General features: G+C 38.7%; 2 protein-coding genes across 6 annotated transcripts in view; one reads left to right on the forward strand and one right to left on the reverse strand.

The window, feature by feature from the left end:
* The window catches only part of POLR3G (RNA polymerase III subunit G), a 96,034-nt gene that overhangs the window by 37,451 nt on the left and 40,287 nt on the right, over positions 1-18,296 (reverse strand). For 2 of the 5 annotated variants that reach the window (XM_032404019.1, XM_032404014.1), the window contains exon 2: positions 7,669-7,770. The gene's annotated coding sequence lies outside the window, so the exon portion shown is untranslated. Of the gene's footprint in view, positions 1-3,279; positions 3,383-4,623; positions 4,828-7,668; positions 9,207-18,296 lie in introns of those variants that run through there. The other 3 variants (XM_032404016.1, XM_032404015.1, XM_032404018.1) reach the window with 3 other exon arrangements.
* MBLAC2 (metallo-beta-lactamase domain containing 2) lies at positions 4,920-16,481 on the forward strand. Its single transcript, XM_032404013.1, has 2 exons — positions 4,920-5,810; positions 14,542-16,481. The coding sequence occupies exons 1-2, from the start codon at positions 5,357-5,359 to the stop codon at positions 14,925-14,927; spliced, it is 840 nt and encodes a 279-aa protein (XP_032259904.1). The 5' UTR covers positions 4,920-5,356; the 3' UTR covers positions 14,928-16,481.

The raw sequence follows: 18,296 nt of genomic DNA on the forward strand, positions 1-18,296 counted from the left end.
ACACGAGGGCGGGACAAGGCAGAGATGGCTACAGAGAGAAGGAGAGCAAGTGCAGAGGAAGAAGTCACATGCTGGGAGTGTCTGAGGAACAAGAAAGCCATGTTGTTGGTGAGGAGTGAGGAGCAAGGAGAGGCGGGTGGAGGCCAGGTTTTGTGGAAACCTGTGTGAGCTGTGGTAAGGGGTTCGGCTTTTACCTCACTTGTGATGGGCACTACACTCACAAACATGCTGAAGTGCGAAGGACCCAGTGGTCCCCAGTGGTAAAATCCACTGGCCTTTTGTCATGCTCTTGGCCTTCCAAAGCACACAGCTCACTGTTGCCTCCTCCTTTTTGGAACTCTCTCTTTCCTAGGCTTTATTAAAACTCCAGGTTTTGGGGCGCCTGGGTGGCTCAGTCGGTTAAGCATCTGACTCTTGATCTCAGCACAGTTCTTGATCTCAGGGTCGTGAGTTCAAGCCCAGTGATGGGCTCCATGCTGGGTGTGGAACCTACTTAAAAACAACAACAACAACAACAAAAACAACAAACAACAAAAAGCCCTCCAGGCGTTTCTACCCTACTGACTTTTTTTTTGTCTACTTCTCTTCTTAAACTTCCTAAGTATGGATTTCCTTAAGGTCCAATCTTTGCCCTTCTGCTCTTTTTGGTCTTGGTCTTCAGAAAACACATCCGTATTCAGTGTTAGATGACCTGTCCCATACTATTATCTACAGCACTGACTTTTGTCTTGAGTTTCAGCCCATGTTCTCACTATCAAAAGAATATTTGGAAAGCACTTTAAACTTAAAATACTGAGATCATCTTCCCCCTACACCAACTAGCTTGCCTTTCAGGTATTACGTCTCTATTTCTATCCATGGTACATTATTTTCCCAGTCACCGACATTTGATGATGTGAAGGATATCAGTATTGATTACTCACTCTGTTCCACCCTTCCTATCAAATCAATCAGCTAATTCTTCCTTCAAAACATCCCTTCCTTTTCATCTCCTCTACCATAATCCCGTGTAGCCCCTTTCTACCTCACTTTGGACTGACTGCAAGTTTTGTGGTATCCCTTGTTCTTCCCATTTATTTTATTCTTCTACATAATTCATCCTAAGGCATAGTTCTGATTATGCTACTCTTCTCATTTCCCTCTTGGCTACAGAATTAAATCCAAACTCCCTACCCAAGTGTTCAGGGCCCTTTTAAGATGGCTGCACCTATGCTTCTGACTCCTTCTATCATCATGTCTTGTTTACCATTCTCTCCACTGTAATCTACTCCCTCCTTCCCCTGCCTGACTGGGTCCCCTTTCACCTGAAGATCCAGTTTAAGTCCCTCAAAATCCACAACAGTCATATCACCCCACCTTGCTCTTAGGGAGAGCCTCCTGTTAAAATAAACATTTTTAAAAATTAAGGCGTTACAGGGCGCCTGGGTGGCTCAGTTGGTTAAGCGACTGCCTTCGGCTCAGGTCATGATCCTGGAGTCCCGGGATCGAGTCCCACATCGGGCTCCCTGCTCAGCAGGGAGTCTGCTTCTCCCTCTGACCCTCCTCCCTCTCATGCTCTCTGTCTCTCATTCTCTCTCTCGCAAATAAATAAAATCTTTAAAAAAATAAAAAAATAAAATAAAAAAATAAAAATTAAGGCGTTACATATTCCTGCTCTTTAATTCTGGAAGAAATAGAGACAATGCCCTTTTTAGGAAATGGGCCTTTTCCAAAGGGAAGAAGTTTCACTTATGTTTCCTGTTTATTTCTTCGGCTGTAGTAACAGTAGAGATTTTACATCCCTCACTGTCTAGCATGGTGCTCTCTATACAGCAACAGTTCCACAATTAATGTTAAGCTCCTTCTTTCTTTCTTTCTCTCTTTCTTTCTGTCATATGATTTCATGAGCAAATCTACCCAAATCAGTCAGCCTACCATTAACATTGTTGTTGCTGTTTTTAAACTTCCAGAACTTTAAAGTTGGGAGACCTGGATATACACTGGAATCATCAGAATTTAAAAACAAACAGAACAAAACAAAACTCAAGCTTCCCCCCAGAACAACGAAATCACAATTTCTGGAGATGGGATAGGCCTTAGGACCTTTTAAAGCCTTCCTAGAGATTACAATGTGTAGCCCAAATTAAGAACCACTGCTTCAGATTAAACTACACATTTTGTAAAAGAGGAAAGCGAAGCCCTGAGAGGTTAGCTAGCTGATTGCCTAAAGACACACAGTTAATTCCTAACAAAGACAGAACTGGGTTAGAGCCTCAGGTACCTTTCCATTGTCCATTGATCTACATTATGCTATCTGAAACATACTTCCAGGCTAGTTGAAGACTTCTTTAATCCCACAGATGTCTTTAATCTTTACAAAGAAGTGAATTAGTAATGGCGAAACTGACTGAATTTAAAAGTGTAAAATCAGAAGCATCATCTTCCATTTTGGAATGACTCCTGAAAATTCCAATTCAGAACTGTTCTGAGATAGTTTGATGGGTGTAGTCCAAGCATCCAAGAGTTGAAATGCAAAACCCATTCTAATCAATTATAAAGACAACCTTGCAGCAGAGGCTGAGCTAATCTCTAAAATTCCTCGTAGCACTAACATTTTATGAGTTATGTTGTGGCCCAAATGTATTGTCATCCACATCTCACACTGTCCCTTGCACATATTAGCTAGGTGAATAAATGTACAAACAGATGTAAGCAGGCATGGAAGCTGGGGAGAGACACTGAAAGCCAGGTCACAGTATCTTTCCTGACGAATGACACCTAAATTGCCCCAATCAGAACCCGATAGGCATACTGACCTCTTCTCCATCTCCCTCAATCCCCTCATCAATAGAAGAATGTTAGCTTTATCCTCTCTTACATGTTGACCTCCCTTCACCTCTGCCTTTGTTCAGGCCTTTACCATTTCTCACCTGGATCTCTAACACAGAAAAAATAAATTCCCAGAAAATGCCGGAATCCCCCTTTCAATTCACCTTCCAGTCTTCTCCAGTCTTCTTTCTAGAACATAAACCTTGACGTGTCACTCTCCTTAACTAACAAAGCTTTGAGTCTAACTTTCTGCCTCTTGCCCCCTGCATGCCATACTCTAGCCACTCTCAACTCTACTACACCAACTCTTGCATGTAGCATTCCTTCTGCCTGGAGTGCCCTCCTCCCACATCTACCTGAGCAAGCCCCAGCATCATTTAAGATGCTGTGTAAATGATACTTTTTCTCCACCCAACATGGAGGTAGGTCTCTCCCTTCTCTGTTTCCCAAGTACTACACTGCTTTTCTTACCCTTTTAAAAATCATGCTGTAATTGTCAGTTCTTGTCTGTTTCCAGTAAGCTCTTCAATTATCCATTCATCAAGTATTTATTAAGCACCCTCTGTGTCAGACCACTTCTCCGTACTGGGAATATAGTAGAGAACAAAACAAAGCTTCTGCTCTCATGGAGCTCATAGTCTAGCACAGGAAATGGAAAGGCCAACTAAGAAAGGACAGACATCCAGGGGAAAGTGTGATGCAAGCAGAAGGATCTGTAATTATGAAGGCCTCCTTGAAGACTTATTCACATTTTCATGCTCTGCCACTAATCCGAACCTAGCAAAAGTCCAATAAACACTGGGTGAATTATTGCTGAGCTCACCGCCTAGTAAGGATATCCCTCCATTTCTCCTACAGTAGTTTCCCTCTGCCTACAGGAAAAATACCCAAACTACAGAAAGCTCTGTACTTCCCATGCTCTCCTAACAAACAGTGGTCTTTTAAGTCCTCATATACCACTGTTCAACAATCCTTTCCATTTGTATCCTTACAACACCTAGTTTTTACTTCCACTGTGGTATATATCCCATATTGCTTTACATTGGGATAATATTGCTTTAATATGGGATATATCTCATGGGTATCTTTATAATTTTTCCTGGCTGAGTAGGGAGGTTAGTCAAGTTCTCAAAGGAATTTTTGAAGCCTAACGATGTTTCAATAGCTGGGAGGTGCTAGGTGGGAACAGGGACCTGGTGTTAATAGTAGGGGTGATTTATGTGGCTGGCTGGGCCACACCCAGGCACTATCCACGTTTCTTGTTCTCACAAGGTGTGATTGCCTCCACCTTTACTTAGTTGAGCCTTTCTATCAACTTTCTTTGCTCTCTTCCAAGAGCAAACTAACCAAAAAAAAAAAAAAAGGAGCGTAGGGGAAAGAATACAGAATTTCATTTTTCAGAAGATCAGAAAAATCCTCTCCCCCACGATACAGGGTAAAGTGCCAAGAGTTAGGAAAACATACTGAATAGTCGGTCCTTAAGCAGCAAGTCTGCGGCAATGACTCGTGCCTGAGCCAATCATATAGTCACCAGATTTGAAAATCTACCATCAGTTAGGGAGCATAAATCCCCTTCTAACTCACTGCAAACAGTCCCAGGAAGTGGAGACTAGGTAAAATCTGGAAGGGACGGTTTTCCAAAGATTTTGAAGGGTTTAGGAGAAGAAAAGGTAAAGCTATCTCCCAACGCCCCTCAATCCAGAAGCGCTTTAGTGAACCGCCACCCCTGACTTCCCCCACCTTCTCCATGTGCCCCTTTAACTTCTCTCTACCCTCTCCATCTCCTCCCAGCCCCTCAGGTGCTCCCTCTGTTACCTGCTCACTAAGACTCGAGGCTTGGGTAAAACTGTGCAGCCGAAGTGCCGGCCGGCAAGGAAGGGGTGCAAGACAGAAGACGCGGGCGCTCGGATACACGTTCCACCTCTGGAGAAGCGCGCTCCGCCCTCCACGCGGCCCCAGAGCCTTGTTCCGATCCCAACCAGTTAGCCCCACCCACTCCCTAGCTAGGCCCCGCCCGCTGGGCCAAGAGCTTTTTAGCCCTTGGCAGGCGCCGTACTCCTCCATCCGGCTTGGCCTGACTCTTTCCGCGCCGGCTGGAAGTGCGCTTCCCAGCGCGCAGTGGGTGGGAGGACCCGGCACCTCCCCTGCCTTGCTTCTTGCCTCTGCAGTTAGATCCCCGGGGTGAAGAAAGTGTCTCCTTCTGGGTCTCCAGTGTGCTGCGGTGCCCCTGCGTTAACGCCCCCTTGTGCTGCAGCTACTGAAGCTGCGACTACTCCAGCGCCTAGGTGCGGGCAGAGCAACCTCTGCTCTTTGCGGACTTGGCTGGAGGATGCGGACAGACTCTCCAGGCCGCGTCTCGGCGCGTCCTTCCTCCTAGTTCTCCCCCCCCGCCCTCGCGTCTCCCGGATCCCCCGCCCTCTCTTCGCTCTGCGCCTCCTCCCTGGCTGCGGGCTGACCGCTCCACACCGCCGCAGCGCCTAGCGTCTGGACTGCCTGCCGGAGGCACACACGCCTACACCCACTCCGCTCGACCGCACCTCTGCCCAGCATGTCCGCGCTCGAGTGGTACGCCCACAAGTCCCTGGGCGACGGCATCTTCTGGATTCAGGAACGCTTCTATGAGTCGGGCAACCGCGCCAACATATGGCTGGTGCGCGGTTCCGAGCAAGATGTGGTGATAGATACCGGCCTGGGGCTGCGCAGCCTCCCAGAGTACCTGTACTCCTCCGGTCTCTTGCAGGATCACGGGGCCAAAGAGGACGCGGCGTGCCGGCCACTGCTGGCCGTGGCCACCCACGTGCACTTCGACCACTCCGGAGGCCTCTACCAGTTCGACCGGGTGGCCGTGCATCATGCCGAGGCCGAGGCACTGGCTCGCGGGGACAACTTTGAGACCGTGACCTGGCTGTCTGACAGCGAGGTGGTGCGGGCGCCCAGCCCCGGCTGGAGGGCCAGGCAGTTCCGAGTGCAGGCGGTACAGCCCACCCTCATCCTGCAGGATGGTAATGGGCCCTCGCGGGCACGCGCTCTGTCATTAAGGGAGGGGATTGGGAAAAACTGTTCGAGGGATGCATGTTGCAGACGTGCGTGGCTATAAGCTGGCCTGTTTTGTCACATCGCAGAAACACCACTACTGTTTCTCCCTTCCCCGAGTAGAAGCCCACTCGATCGGAGCCAAGGCCAGTTCTGGCACCGTGTGGCAACGCCAAGTACTGGAATTAAAGCCGGCCTCACCTCCTAGTCAGTTTCCTGTGTAAGATACAGTAGTAACACTACAGAGGCTTGTGACTAGGGATTCCCCATTCTTTTCCCGAACACCTGTCTGATTTCCAGACGCTTTTCTAGCGAAAAGACTTTTAAGGAATGACTCCTCACAGAGAGTTCATGACATGCTCTGTGCTTTTGAGGCCGGCTGACTTCATCCGCTATGTCAGTGGTCACTGCTGGGTATGAGCAGTTCCCACCTGTAGGTTTAGAAAGCCATTAGAGAGCAGTGGTTCCAATCTGCTCGTGCATCCTAATCTCCATATAGGTTTCTGTTCTTGATGTAGCCTCATTAGAGAAAAGCTTGATGGCGAACATAAAAAGTAGAGTATGTGAGTCTTACATTATGACAATATACGGTCTGGCTTAAAGCAAGGCCTGAAAAAAATTAATAAGGAGGTTATTTCCGGTGATGGTGAAGTACGTGGACTAATGCATGGATAGCCTTGGGCCTGTGCCTTTGTAAAAGACAGGATGGGGATCAGAGAGAAACTAATGGAATAAAATAAAATAGCCCTCGCAACCCCAGCAGGCACTTAAATAATTGAGCTAATTAGCCACAATAGCAATATTTGTATATTAATTTCCTTTTCTTTTTTAGAATACTTTTGTTGATTTCATTTTATCTTCACAACACGTTTGAAGTGAGGTGGCTGACCACAAAGCAAGATAATGACAAAAGCTAGGATTTGAACCAAGACAAAATAGATCAAAGCATGCAGATCATAAATCCTACCCCAGAAATATATTATGCTAATTCTGAGTAGGATATGAAACCCCCTTCTCATATTTTTATCTTGAAACCATTTCAATTCCCAATTTTATTTATTAAAACGTTACTCCAAGAGGTAGAAATATCCTGTTGCACAATAAGGCTACTTTATGACTGACCAATATGACAAATAATGAAATATTTCACAATAATCAGTTTATCATACAGATGAGATCTTGATCACTTGAAATAGAAAAAAAATAGAAAGCAAGATTCTGTACCTCACACCCCACTGAAAAAGTCTTTTCATTAAAATTTTAAATCTAAAGATTAAAAGAAAGACTGGTTAGGTGGGAGTCATTATTTGACAATTTGAAATGAAAGAAAAGTACATTTACAGTATTTCTTGTATTTCTTGGTAAAATTGATACTTTTTAGAGGTAGGATTTCCATGCAGTTGATGGGTGTTCAGAGTAAATTAATTGTAGCACTGAGACCAAAAAATGTTTACATTAGTATTTAAAATGTATTAATTTGTCTGAATGAATAAATTACTTCTGATTTATTTACTTTTGCTCCTGTGCCAGCAATAGGAAATCAATGGTGAAAAAATGCTAAGAATTACTGTTTTATAGGTGAAGAGTCCAAGCAGGCCTGAATATCATGCCTGAGGTCACATATCCTGTTTGGAAAAGAGCTAGGACTAGAATCCAGGTTTCCTAAATCTCAGTTGATTGTAGTAACATTATAGCATTTTGGAACTGCAGGGGGCCTGTAAGCCTTTGAAAGTGTGGGAAAAAAAGCTTAATATTTACCAAACACTTAAAACTGAGAATAGGGTGTTAAATCAAAAGGTATTTTTCATTAGGAGCAGAATGCCTCACCTCTCAAGTAGTATCTAATTTCCTCTTTTCTCAGGAATATTAATTTCCTTTCTCTTCTGAATGGTGTGGCCTGCTAACTTGCTGTTATCATAATCCAGATGCCTGGAAGGAGATACAAAATACTTATATGAAAAATTCATACAGTTACACACACACACACACACACACACACGAACAGCATATATCCAAACAGCATGAGGTCGTTGTTTTAGTTAGAGCATAAGGAGACTGAAGTCATTAGTTTATTACATTTCATTTAGTGAACTGATGATCACTTGTCATGAGGAAGCATAAATCTGGGCACGGTATAACTAACCCAAAAGCTGACTTGTAAATGAGGGACAAGGAGAGATCATCATCCAGTGTATCATCTTAGATGGAAAAACAACTCCCCCTACTAATAGTAACATAGTATCCTCCTATAAAAAGATAGATAAAGCTTAGGTTAATATAGTACCTTCTTGATGGGGCATACATCTCTTTGTTTTTCACAATATTCAAATGATATGAAGTGCAGGCATTTTGTCCCCTGTTATATATGTTTAAACAATTTGCCTAGAGTCACCAAAATAATCACAGTTATGACAGGTAGACTTAAATCATTTGGGGAGGTTAAAAACAAAAAATAGAACCCAGAAAGGTAGCAGGTTGAAAAACACATCTAACTTGAGTCCATCCCAAACCTGACTAAGACTACTATAAAGGGACCGTGGTTTGTCTGTTTAACTGTAAATCCATATTGAACTATTTCAGATGCTGCAGAGTAAATGTCATAACGGAGTCAGCAGTTTTATCTTCTGGCAGCAATGGGAAATCAAGAGCCAATCCAGTCTGCACTGCAGGAACCTTAAAAGGCTCAGGAATTAGCAGTAGCTGGTACCTTAGTGGCGGCAAAGGAAAGAATACTAAAATAAGTAGAATTGGTTGAAAGCCATTTAAGAGGTTATTGAAACTCTGGAATGCCCATCTGGTTAGTGTGTCCTCTGGGGGTGGGTAAAGCAGAGGAGTTTCTTGATTGAAAGATGCTAAGTACTATTGAGCTCAGGATTCAGTATGGAAAATAGAAGTGTGTGTATGTGTGAGAGAGAGAGAGAGAGAGATAGAGTGTATGTTCCCTACAAGTTTCCAAGAAGGATAGACCCAGGTCTTTACCCGCCAAGTAGCAAATTGGAAGAATCTTACCTGGGAAATGCATCCAGCCCTGGAGGAAAGACTAAGATGCTGATCTCTAATCAATCTTTCGCTTGATCTCTCCACAGTGAAGCCTTGGTCACTAGTCCTATGCATGTGCTTCAAGCAGCCTTTTCACCCCCCATTCTTAAACGGGCAACCAAGCATTATGAAAAATCTGAGAAAATCATCTAACATGAGATCAAATACTAAAACTAAATACTAATTTGAGGGTTGAAGATTATCATTAATAGTATCAGGGGATGACAGAAGCTATTGTATTCAAGATATCCAAGAGACAATAGGATGCTTTAAAAATAAGCAACAGAACAGTATATGCGCACGCGTGTGCACACACACACACACACACACACACACGAGTCTTGGAATTTAAAATGGCAGAAGTTTTTTTTTTTAAAGATTTATTTCAGAGAGAGAGAGTGCATGTGCAACGGGGGAGGGGCAGAGGGTGAGGGAAAGAGAGAGAGAGAAGCAGACACATGCCTGCCCCATATGGCGGTCAATGTGGGGTTCAACATGGGGCTTGACCCCATCACCCTTAGAAGATGACCTGAGCTAAAATAGTCACTTAACTGACTGAGCCACCCAGGCGCCCCTAAAATGGTAGAAGTTTCTTAGTAGAACTGGAAGATAAAGTTGAAAAACTTAAAAGAAAGAGCAGATAGGCAAAATGAAAACTAGGAGAGAACCAATAGAACCAGTTTGGAAAATTCAACGCTGGAATAAAAGAAGCACAGATAGAATAGAGAAAGTGGAGGAAAAGAAAGCATAATAGAGATAATTCATGAAAATATCCCATAATTAAGGGATGTAAATTTTTAGACTGAGAGAGCCCACAGAGTTCCTAGCATGAATAAAAACCCACCCAACCAAAGGCACATTATTGTAAAATTTCAGAATATTAGAATCAAGCTTCCAGAAATTTAAATTAAAAAGTCATCTATACAGGGGCACCTGGGTGGCTCTGTTAGTCAAGCGTCTGACTCTTGGTTTCAGCTCAGGTCATGATCTCAGGGTCCTGGGATCAGCTCTAGGTAGGGCTCCGAGCTCAGTGGGGAGTCTGCTTGTGGATTCTCTCTCCCTTTTTCTCTCTGCCATTCCCCCCCACCCCCGTCTCAAATAAATAAATAAATCTTTTTTTAAAAGTCATCTATACAGATCATAATGGCTTTGGAGCCAGAAAAGAAGAACTATGTCTTATTTGAATACAATTCACTTCCAATTTAGAATTCTACATCCATTTCACTAACAGTGAAGTTCTCAAAAAGATATTTCCCACATGCTGTTACTTAGAAACTTACTAAGATGCAATTTTATCCTGTTAACTCCCTTCAAAATAAGGAAGTAAAGCAAGAAGAAGACATGGAATACAGGAAACATGAGATACAAGAAAAAGTTGAAAGGAAGCATCAGGATGATGGCAAAGACGGTACTCCAACAATGACATTATGCCAGGTGTAAGGAGCTCCACACTGGAGCAGTTAAATCATTAATCTTTTGGAGGATGAGAGGATGAGAAATATATACATGTGTAGTGCCAGTAGGAGAAGAATGAAGTGTAAAGAGAGCTAAAACTTCTTATATTTCATCGTGAAAGTCGACCAGTATCATCTAAAATTTAAAAACCAAGAAATGGTAATACATGAATGAAATCAGTACAGTATATCTAATTTGTAAATCAAGAAATGAAATATAAAAATTATTTAGAGATGTGTATATCTAGTAGAGGCAGCTACCAGAAGAAAAATTGTTAAAAAATGGTTGATTCTTGGGAGCAGGATTGGAGATAGAGTCAGAATGGGGCAAATAACTTTTTCGTACATTTTAAGCCCTTTTGGAATATTTTATTTGAAATATATACATATATTTCTTTAATTAAAAATGAAATTAAAAAATGGGGTATACCAAGATGGGAAAGGATATTTAGAAGCCAAGAGAAGTTTAGTATGGCTGGAATCTGATGACAACTGGGTCAGGGTGATGGCTTGGAAGGATATTGTGGGTAAGTGTGTGTGTGATTATATATTTATATATATGATATTTTTATATATGGATACATTTCATAGGCAATTCTGATTCTTGTAAGAGAAGTTTTGATGAAATTATATATGTGAGCATTATAAGCATATGGGAGGCACATATAAAGCCACAGGGTAATGGCAGACCTAATGATATTTAGCCATATGGCCTTATCAACTGCTTACAGTTGATATCTATTTGATAGGTGGGCACTTTTGACTTATCTGTTGCTAAATACTTTGAATATCACTTGGATATAACCAATGATCTATAAGATTCTATCCCTGCATTGGCAATTATCCACAGATTTTTTTTTGATTCAACTTCCCTCCCCTCCTTTCTATACACTTATGAAAACATCAGTCTCTGACAGCTCCATTATTACACCAACCTAGCTATAATTTCTTTACCTTACCTGCCAACCATACATAAATGACATAAATGGGGTTTGTGATCCCCAGAGGCACTTTAAATCTGGAACAATTATCTTGTAAAGGAGTCTGGCCCCTTATGACTATCCTTGGTAGATACCTAGGAATGGAATCCCTGGATCTTATGGTAAGTAGATGTTAATTTTTTAAGAAAGTGCCTGTTTTCCAAAGTAGTTATACCGCTTTACACTCCTACATGCAATAGGAGTTCCAGTTTCTCCACATCTTTGTCAACACTTGTTTTTGTCCATCTCTTTTTATTTTAGCCATTCTCATGAGTGTGTAGTGGTATTTCATTGTGGTTTTATTTGCATCTCCCTAATAACTAATGATGTTGAGCATATTTTCAGGTACTTATTTGCTATTCAGATATCTTCTTTGTTAAAGGTTCTATTAAAATCTCTCCTCCTTTCTAAAAATTTTTATTTTTGTTTTCTTATTATTGAGTTGTGAGTATTCTTTATATATTCTGAATTTACATTTCTGGGATAAACCTCATTTGGTCATTATCCTATTTATAAATTGCTGTATTTAATTTGCCAATATTTTGATAATGATTTTGAGACAACTATCATTAGGAATATTGGTTTGTAGTTTTCTTTTTTTTACATTGTCTTTGTCTACAATTGAATTTGAAAGCTTTCCCTCCTCATCTATATTCTGAAAGTCTAGATTCTTTCCCTATCTTGAGTGACTGACAGAATTGACCAATGAAGCCATCTTTGAGCCTGGACTTTTCTTTGTGGGGAGATTTAAATTATTAACCAATTTCTTTGCTTGATATAGGTCTATTTAGATTTTCTATTTCTTCTTCAATCACTTTAGGTAATTTGTCTCTTCCTAAGAATTTGTCTTTTTCAACTAAGTTGTCAAATTTGTTTACTTAAAGTTATTCATAATATTCCCTTATACTCCTTTTAATTTCCTTAGGGTCTGTAGTGATATCCCTTCTTTCATTCCTGATTTTTGCAATTTGTGTTTTCTCTAACTTTTTTCTTTGTCTAGCCAGTGGCATATCAATTTTGTTGCTCTTTTCAATGAACCAACTATTGGTTTCTTTGATTTTTTTCCTAATGATATTTGTTTCTTATTTATTCCTGTGCTGGCCTTTATTATTTATTCCTTAACACTTACTTATATTTGATTTGCTCCTTTTCCTAACTTCTTAAGATCAAAACTTTGGTTAGAAACTTGGGTTTTAAACAGTTAACCCTTTATAAATAAGCATTTAAAGCAATAAATTTTTTTCTAAGCACTGCATGAGCTGCATCCCATAGATTTTGGTATATTTTATTTTTATTTTCATTCAGTTCAAGAGATTTTCTAGTCTCCTTTGTGATTTCATCTTTGATCCATAAGTTATGTAGAACTGTGATGCTTACTTTGTGTATATTTGGATATTTCCCATATTTATTTTTGTTATTAATTTCTAATTTAATTATGTTGTAGTCAAGGAACATATTTTTATGATTTTATTCCTTTCACATTTACTGAGACTTGCTTTATGTATAGCCTGATGAATATTCCAAGTGCAATTAAAAAGAATGTATGCTGTTTTAAGATAAAGCATATTATATATGTCTCTTAGGTCAAATTGGTTGATAGTATTGTTCACATCTTCTGTATTCTTACTGATTTTCTATCTACTTGTTTTACGAATTATTCAGGGAGGAATATTTAAATCTCTAAGCATAATTGTTTAACTGTTTATTCTTTTTTAAAAAATATTTATTTGAGAGAAAGCATGAATGAGCACGGGGGAGGGGCAGAGGGAGACGGAAAGAGAGTCTTAAGCAGACTCCACGCTGAGGATGGAGCCTGTCATGGGGCTCAATCCCACGACCCTGAGATCATGACCTGAGCCGATATCAAGAGTCCAGCGCTTAACCAACTGTGCCAACCAGGCGCCCCTGAACTGTTTATTCTTATTTCAGTTCTGTCAGTTTTTACTTCATGAATTTTTAGTCTCTTTTTTAGGTACAAGCACATTTATAATTTTTTAGTGTGTTGACTTAATGTATATCCTAATAAAATGTACCTCTTTTCCCTTCACCAATAGTCCTTATTTTGTCTACTATTAATATAGCCACTCTAGTTCTCTTATTAATCTCTATATGGTATAACTTTTTCAACCTCTTTTTGTCTTTGACCTTACAGTTCCTCTCTGATAGACTGCATATATATCTTGCTTTTTATTATTATTATTATTTTTAAAGAGGTTATTTGAGAGAGAGAGCACGCGTGCATGAGTTGGGGGAGGAAAGGGGGCGGGAGATGGAGCATCAGACTCCCCACTGAGCAGGGAGCCTGACACAGGGCTCGATCCCAGGATCCTGAGATCATGATCTGAGCTGAATTCAGACGCTTAACCAACTGAGCCACCCAGGCATCCCTGTACCTTGCTTTTTAAATCTATTTTGACAATCTCTGCCTTTGATTAGAATGTTTATCCCATTAACATTTAATGTAATTATTGATGTAGTTGAATTTAGGTCTGCCATTTTGTTATTTGTTTCTATGTCTATTTCTTATTTATCCCTCTTTTCTGCTTTCATTGTCTTTTAGGTTTAACAAATTATGATTATTACACTGTTTTAATTCCCCTATTAACTTTTTAACTATATGTCTTTAATTTTTTTCTCTGTGTGTGTTTTCACTAAAGATAACAATATGGGACTTTTAAATTATGATGATTAAGTTAGTACTGATTTAAATCCAGTGAAACAGCAATTTTGCACTCATACCTCAAAGAGCAGCATTCATGAATTGTGTCATTGTACCATGGATGTACTGAAATATAAAAGTTTTGTGGTCAAATAAGTTTGAGAAATGGTACAACCATATCTCCCTTGTGTATATTTACACTAGATTAGCATAGTAAAAAGCTCTCAGAAGCCCTGTAGAACAAAGGTGCTTCATTTTCTTTGAAGAAAGGGTTTCCAATACTATTTGACTACAGAATCTTCCTTTTCTTTTATGTATCACAACAACCTACAGAAATAGTGTTCCACATAACTCACTTTGACAAACACTGGTCAAGCAAACAATAGAAATGAAATACAGGCAACTTATTTTTAATTCATCATTAAGAAGCATTGTGTTTTTGAAATAAAATTGAAAGAAGTGTCATCCTTCCAGACCTCTTTAAAACCAACTAATGTTCTTTTATTCTTTAAATGATTGAAGTCAAGTATACAACATGTTTATCTGTAAGCTCTGTTTCCATTTGTAGGGGATGTGATCAACCTTGGTGACAGACAGCTCACTGTTATGCACATGCCTGGTCACTCCAGGGGCAGTATTTGCTTACATGACAAAGACCGGAAGATTCTCTTCAGTGGAGATGTCGTGTATGATGGATCACTGATTGACTGGCTCCCATACAGCAGGATAAGTGACTATGTTGGAACCTGTGAACGTCTGATAGAATTAGTGGACAGAGGTCTGGTAGAGAAGGTGCTTCCTGGGCACTTCAATACCTTTGGTGCTGAAAGGCTTTTTCGATTGGCTTCTAACTATATTTCAAAAGCTGGGATATGTCACAAAGTTTCCACTTTTGCCATGCGATCTCTTGCAAGTTTAGCCTTACGTGTAACAAATTCTAGGACCTCACCCTAGTATCTATACTGATAACCTATTGTGATTAGTTCTATAAATTAATCCAATTCATTTTGTGTTGTTTAAAGTGATTAATAGTGAGCATTTCAAGAAGTGCTTTATTAGAGAAAAAAAGATTGAGAATAAGCCAAAAAAGGAGGTTCTTTGTTTAAATTTTTTCTTTCTTCCAAATAAGAAATCAATAAAATGAGCTTATAATTTGCCAAGCTGTCATCTTATAATATTTGTCACCTTGTAACATCCAGAAATGACATAGAACTATATGCGAAAGCAAGGAGGCATTTTGCAGTAACAGAAAGAACTGTCCCTGCCTCCCATTTGTCTTATTTTATTTCCTAGATGACCTAGAAAAAGAGGCATAAAGTTTTATGTTTATACTCCAAACTTGATATTTTTAGTATTTTATTTAAAGGTAAAGGTTCTTGAGTTTAAAATACATTAGTAGTCAATACAAACATATAAATTAACATTTAAAATGACAGCTAAAACAGTCCATTGTTATGGCACAGAATTTTTATGCTTCATTTATTTATTCTTAATGTAATTATAGCGTACATTATATGTTGTGTAATTTTACTTACAAAGAGTACAATGAATTTTGTTTATTGCAAAGCTTTAAATATAACTTGCAGAGTGCTTCAGTAAAAAGCTACTAATAGCATTGTCTGTTATGTGCGTGTAATATTTTCAATCATAAAAGTGAAATTCAAATGTCTGTAATCTAATTACAAATTGTCAGATTTCTCAAAAGGACACTGTCAGGCAAATTTGAAAATATACACATTGAAAATAATTTTTTATTATATCCTATTTTAATATTAACAGCTATTATAAACAAAACTTTTCTTGTTAAATAGCAGCTTCAGTATGTGTCATATTTTATAGTATCAGAACAACTATAGAGATCTATGAATCCTGATAGAAATCATTCTTTTACTTACCATAACATACGTATGTACCACAGAAGGCTTTTCAGATTAATTGCAAAATATGCATTAGATATTGACTTAGAGTGAATTGCCTTTTTTTATCCTGATTCACAACACCTATTCCTGTTCAGTATTCTTTGTCTTGAATGAAAAAAAGTCTACATTTATAAAGTTATAGGAAAGGTTTGCCCACTATTTAGTAAAACATTTTGGTTTGGTGCTCTTTATAATTTATTAAAAAGCCTTTTGGAATATTTCATAAAGGTTTTTTAAACAGTTTTTTCACTGCCTTTTTATTATTGACATGTCCAAAACCAAACTGAGATAGCTTTGGAAACCAGATTTTTTTAGTATTAAGAAGGTTTAGCAACTTTGATTTCTGAAAAATTGTGAAATGTTCCCACCCTCCACCCACCCAGGTTCTTTAGTCTTTTATTCATTCAACACATGCACACCCACACATACCACATGGATACACACAGTCCCATACATATATACATGCACAGTATTGTGCTAAACACTGTGGAAGCTTAAAAAGTCAAAGAGACTACATCTTAGCTGGAAGTAGAAGGCAAAACATGAATAATAATATATGCAGGTTGAAGCTAATACAAATTACACAATAGTATCAGGGACATAAGTGGAGGGATGTGGAGTTTGGTTAGGAAAAGATTCCTGAAGGAGGGGTTTTTCAGTCAGATCGGAAAGACGATTTGTTAGGTGGTCAGGATAGGGGACAAAAGATCCAAGAATAGCGATGGAAGCATTGCTGTCTAAAGTAGGCTATTCCTTGTGACAATTTAAATTTAATTTTCAGGAATCTTAGATCTTCCAAACACCAAGTATTTAGCATGAGAAAGGTGGGTTTGTGATTGTGTATATAAGAATCATCCTCAATGACAGACAAGCTATACTGCCACCTGCCACCAAATAAATCTCATTCAAGGCAGTTGGTCTGTTTCAATTGATAGTACAACATCAAGAATTTAGATTTGGTTCAGGGCAACTACAATCACTTAATGAGCCTTAAATATAGCCATTATTTTTATATCAATAGCACAAAAAAGAAAAAAAACAAAACCAAAAGTCCTTAACCATTGACCATTTTATCATACTTTAGGACTTAAAAAAAAAAATCAGGGTATAGTAGGCACTAAGTTTTATTGAGAAATATTTAAACCTGATGAAGGCTTTCTTTATTTCTTAAAAGTATAATTTTTCAAAACATGTTAATTTTTTTAAATTCCCAAATTTTTTTTCCAGTTTTTCAAGTTGTACAAAAACATAAGACTGTGATATTTTGCTTTTGTTTCAGTGTGAATAAATTGGGGAAAGGACCTATCATTCATTTAGTGCCCATGCTATGCATTTTAAAATATGCATTATTTAGTTTAATCCTGGCCCCAGTGCCAAGAAGTAATTGACCAGCCTCACACAACATAACTTTGAACAAAGCTGGTAATTGAACACAGGTCTGTCTGCCTCCCAAACTGTGCTCTTTCTCTTGTACCTGCACAATAACATAAAATTGGCAAAATGTATTTTTACTTTCCCAGATGCCACATGTGCCAAGAATAAATCAAGTGATGTTAAGCATAATAATAGCATATTTTAAAAGAAGCTTTAAAAAAATATATTTTCACCCTGACAGTGACCCGTGTTATAATTTATGGTTTTTGGAACTAAGAGTATGTAAGTATTATTCAATATCGTCAAAATGTAAGACATTTAGAAATAATTTTTATTTGTATTGTTAATATCTTAATCTTTGGAAATTCATTTTCCTTATTTGGTGTTTCCTTTTAACTAAGAAGTCTAAAACAAACAAAAACCTTGTGTGTTATCCTGATATAGTTGAATAAATGATTATGTGTAGTTCTTATATGAGTAGTAATGATTGTGACATGCACAAATTATCTTCTTATAATTTTCAGATAAGTGTAAGTAAACAATTGTGTGATAAATATTAAAGTGAACATTTTATTTCAATCTCTAGTTGGTATTTTTTTCTAATATTAGCAAATTCCCATTTAATTTCTTAGCAGTATATTTCTTAGTGAAGTGCAGTTTTAAAAATGTGTAATAAGTAAGATACCAAATCTGTGGGCAAGAATAGGGAATCCAGAAACTGAAAATGCCCATATAAACTTTTAGTAGTTAATAAATATGGCATTTTAAATCAGTGGGTGAAAAATGAACTATTCAGTATGTATCCCAATTGTTGATGTTGGAAAAAAGGCCCTTGACAACATAAAAATAAATTACCAAATGGATTAAAGACCTAAATTTGAAAAATGGAACTATATTTTTAAAAATATTTTTATTGTTATGTTAATCACCATACATTACATCATTAGTTTTAGATGTAGTGTTCCATGATTCATTGTTTGTGCATAACACCCAGTGCTCCATGCAGAACGTGCCCTCTTTAATACCCCTC

This window comes from Phoca vitulina, unplaced genomic scaffold, assembly GCF_004348235.1.
Source record: "Phoca vitulina isolate PV1807 unplaced genomic scaffold, GSC_HSeal_1.0 scaffold6, whole genome shotgun sequence".
Classification (NCBI taxonomy): domain Eukaryota; kingdom Metazoa; phylum Chordata; class Mammalia; order Carnivora; family Phocidae; genus Phoca; species Phoca vitulina.

Bases quoted from the DNA above. Each gene is read 5' to 3' on its own strand.
- MBLAC2 (XM_032404013.1), top strand. From the start codon at position 5,357: ATGTCCGCGCTCGAGTGGTACGCCCACAAGTCCCTGGGCGACGGCATC. The intron at 5,811-14,541 runs GTAATGGGCCCT...TTCCATTTGTAG, and splicing joins CACCCTCATCCTGCAGGATG to GGGATGTGATCAACCTTGGT.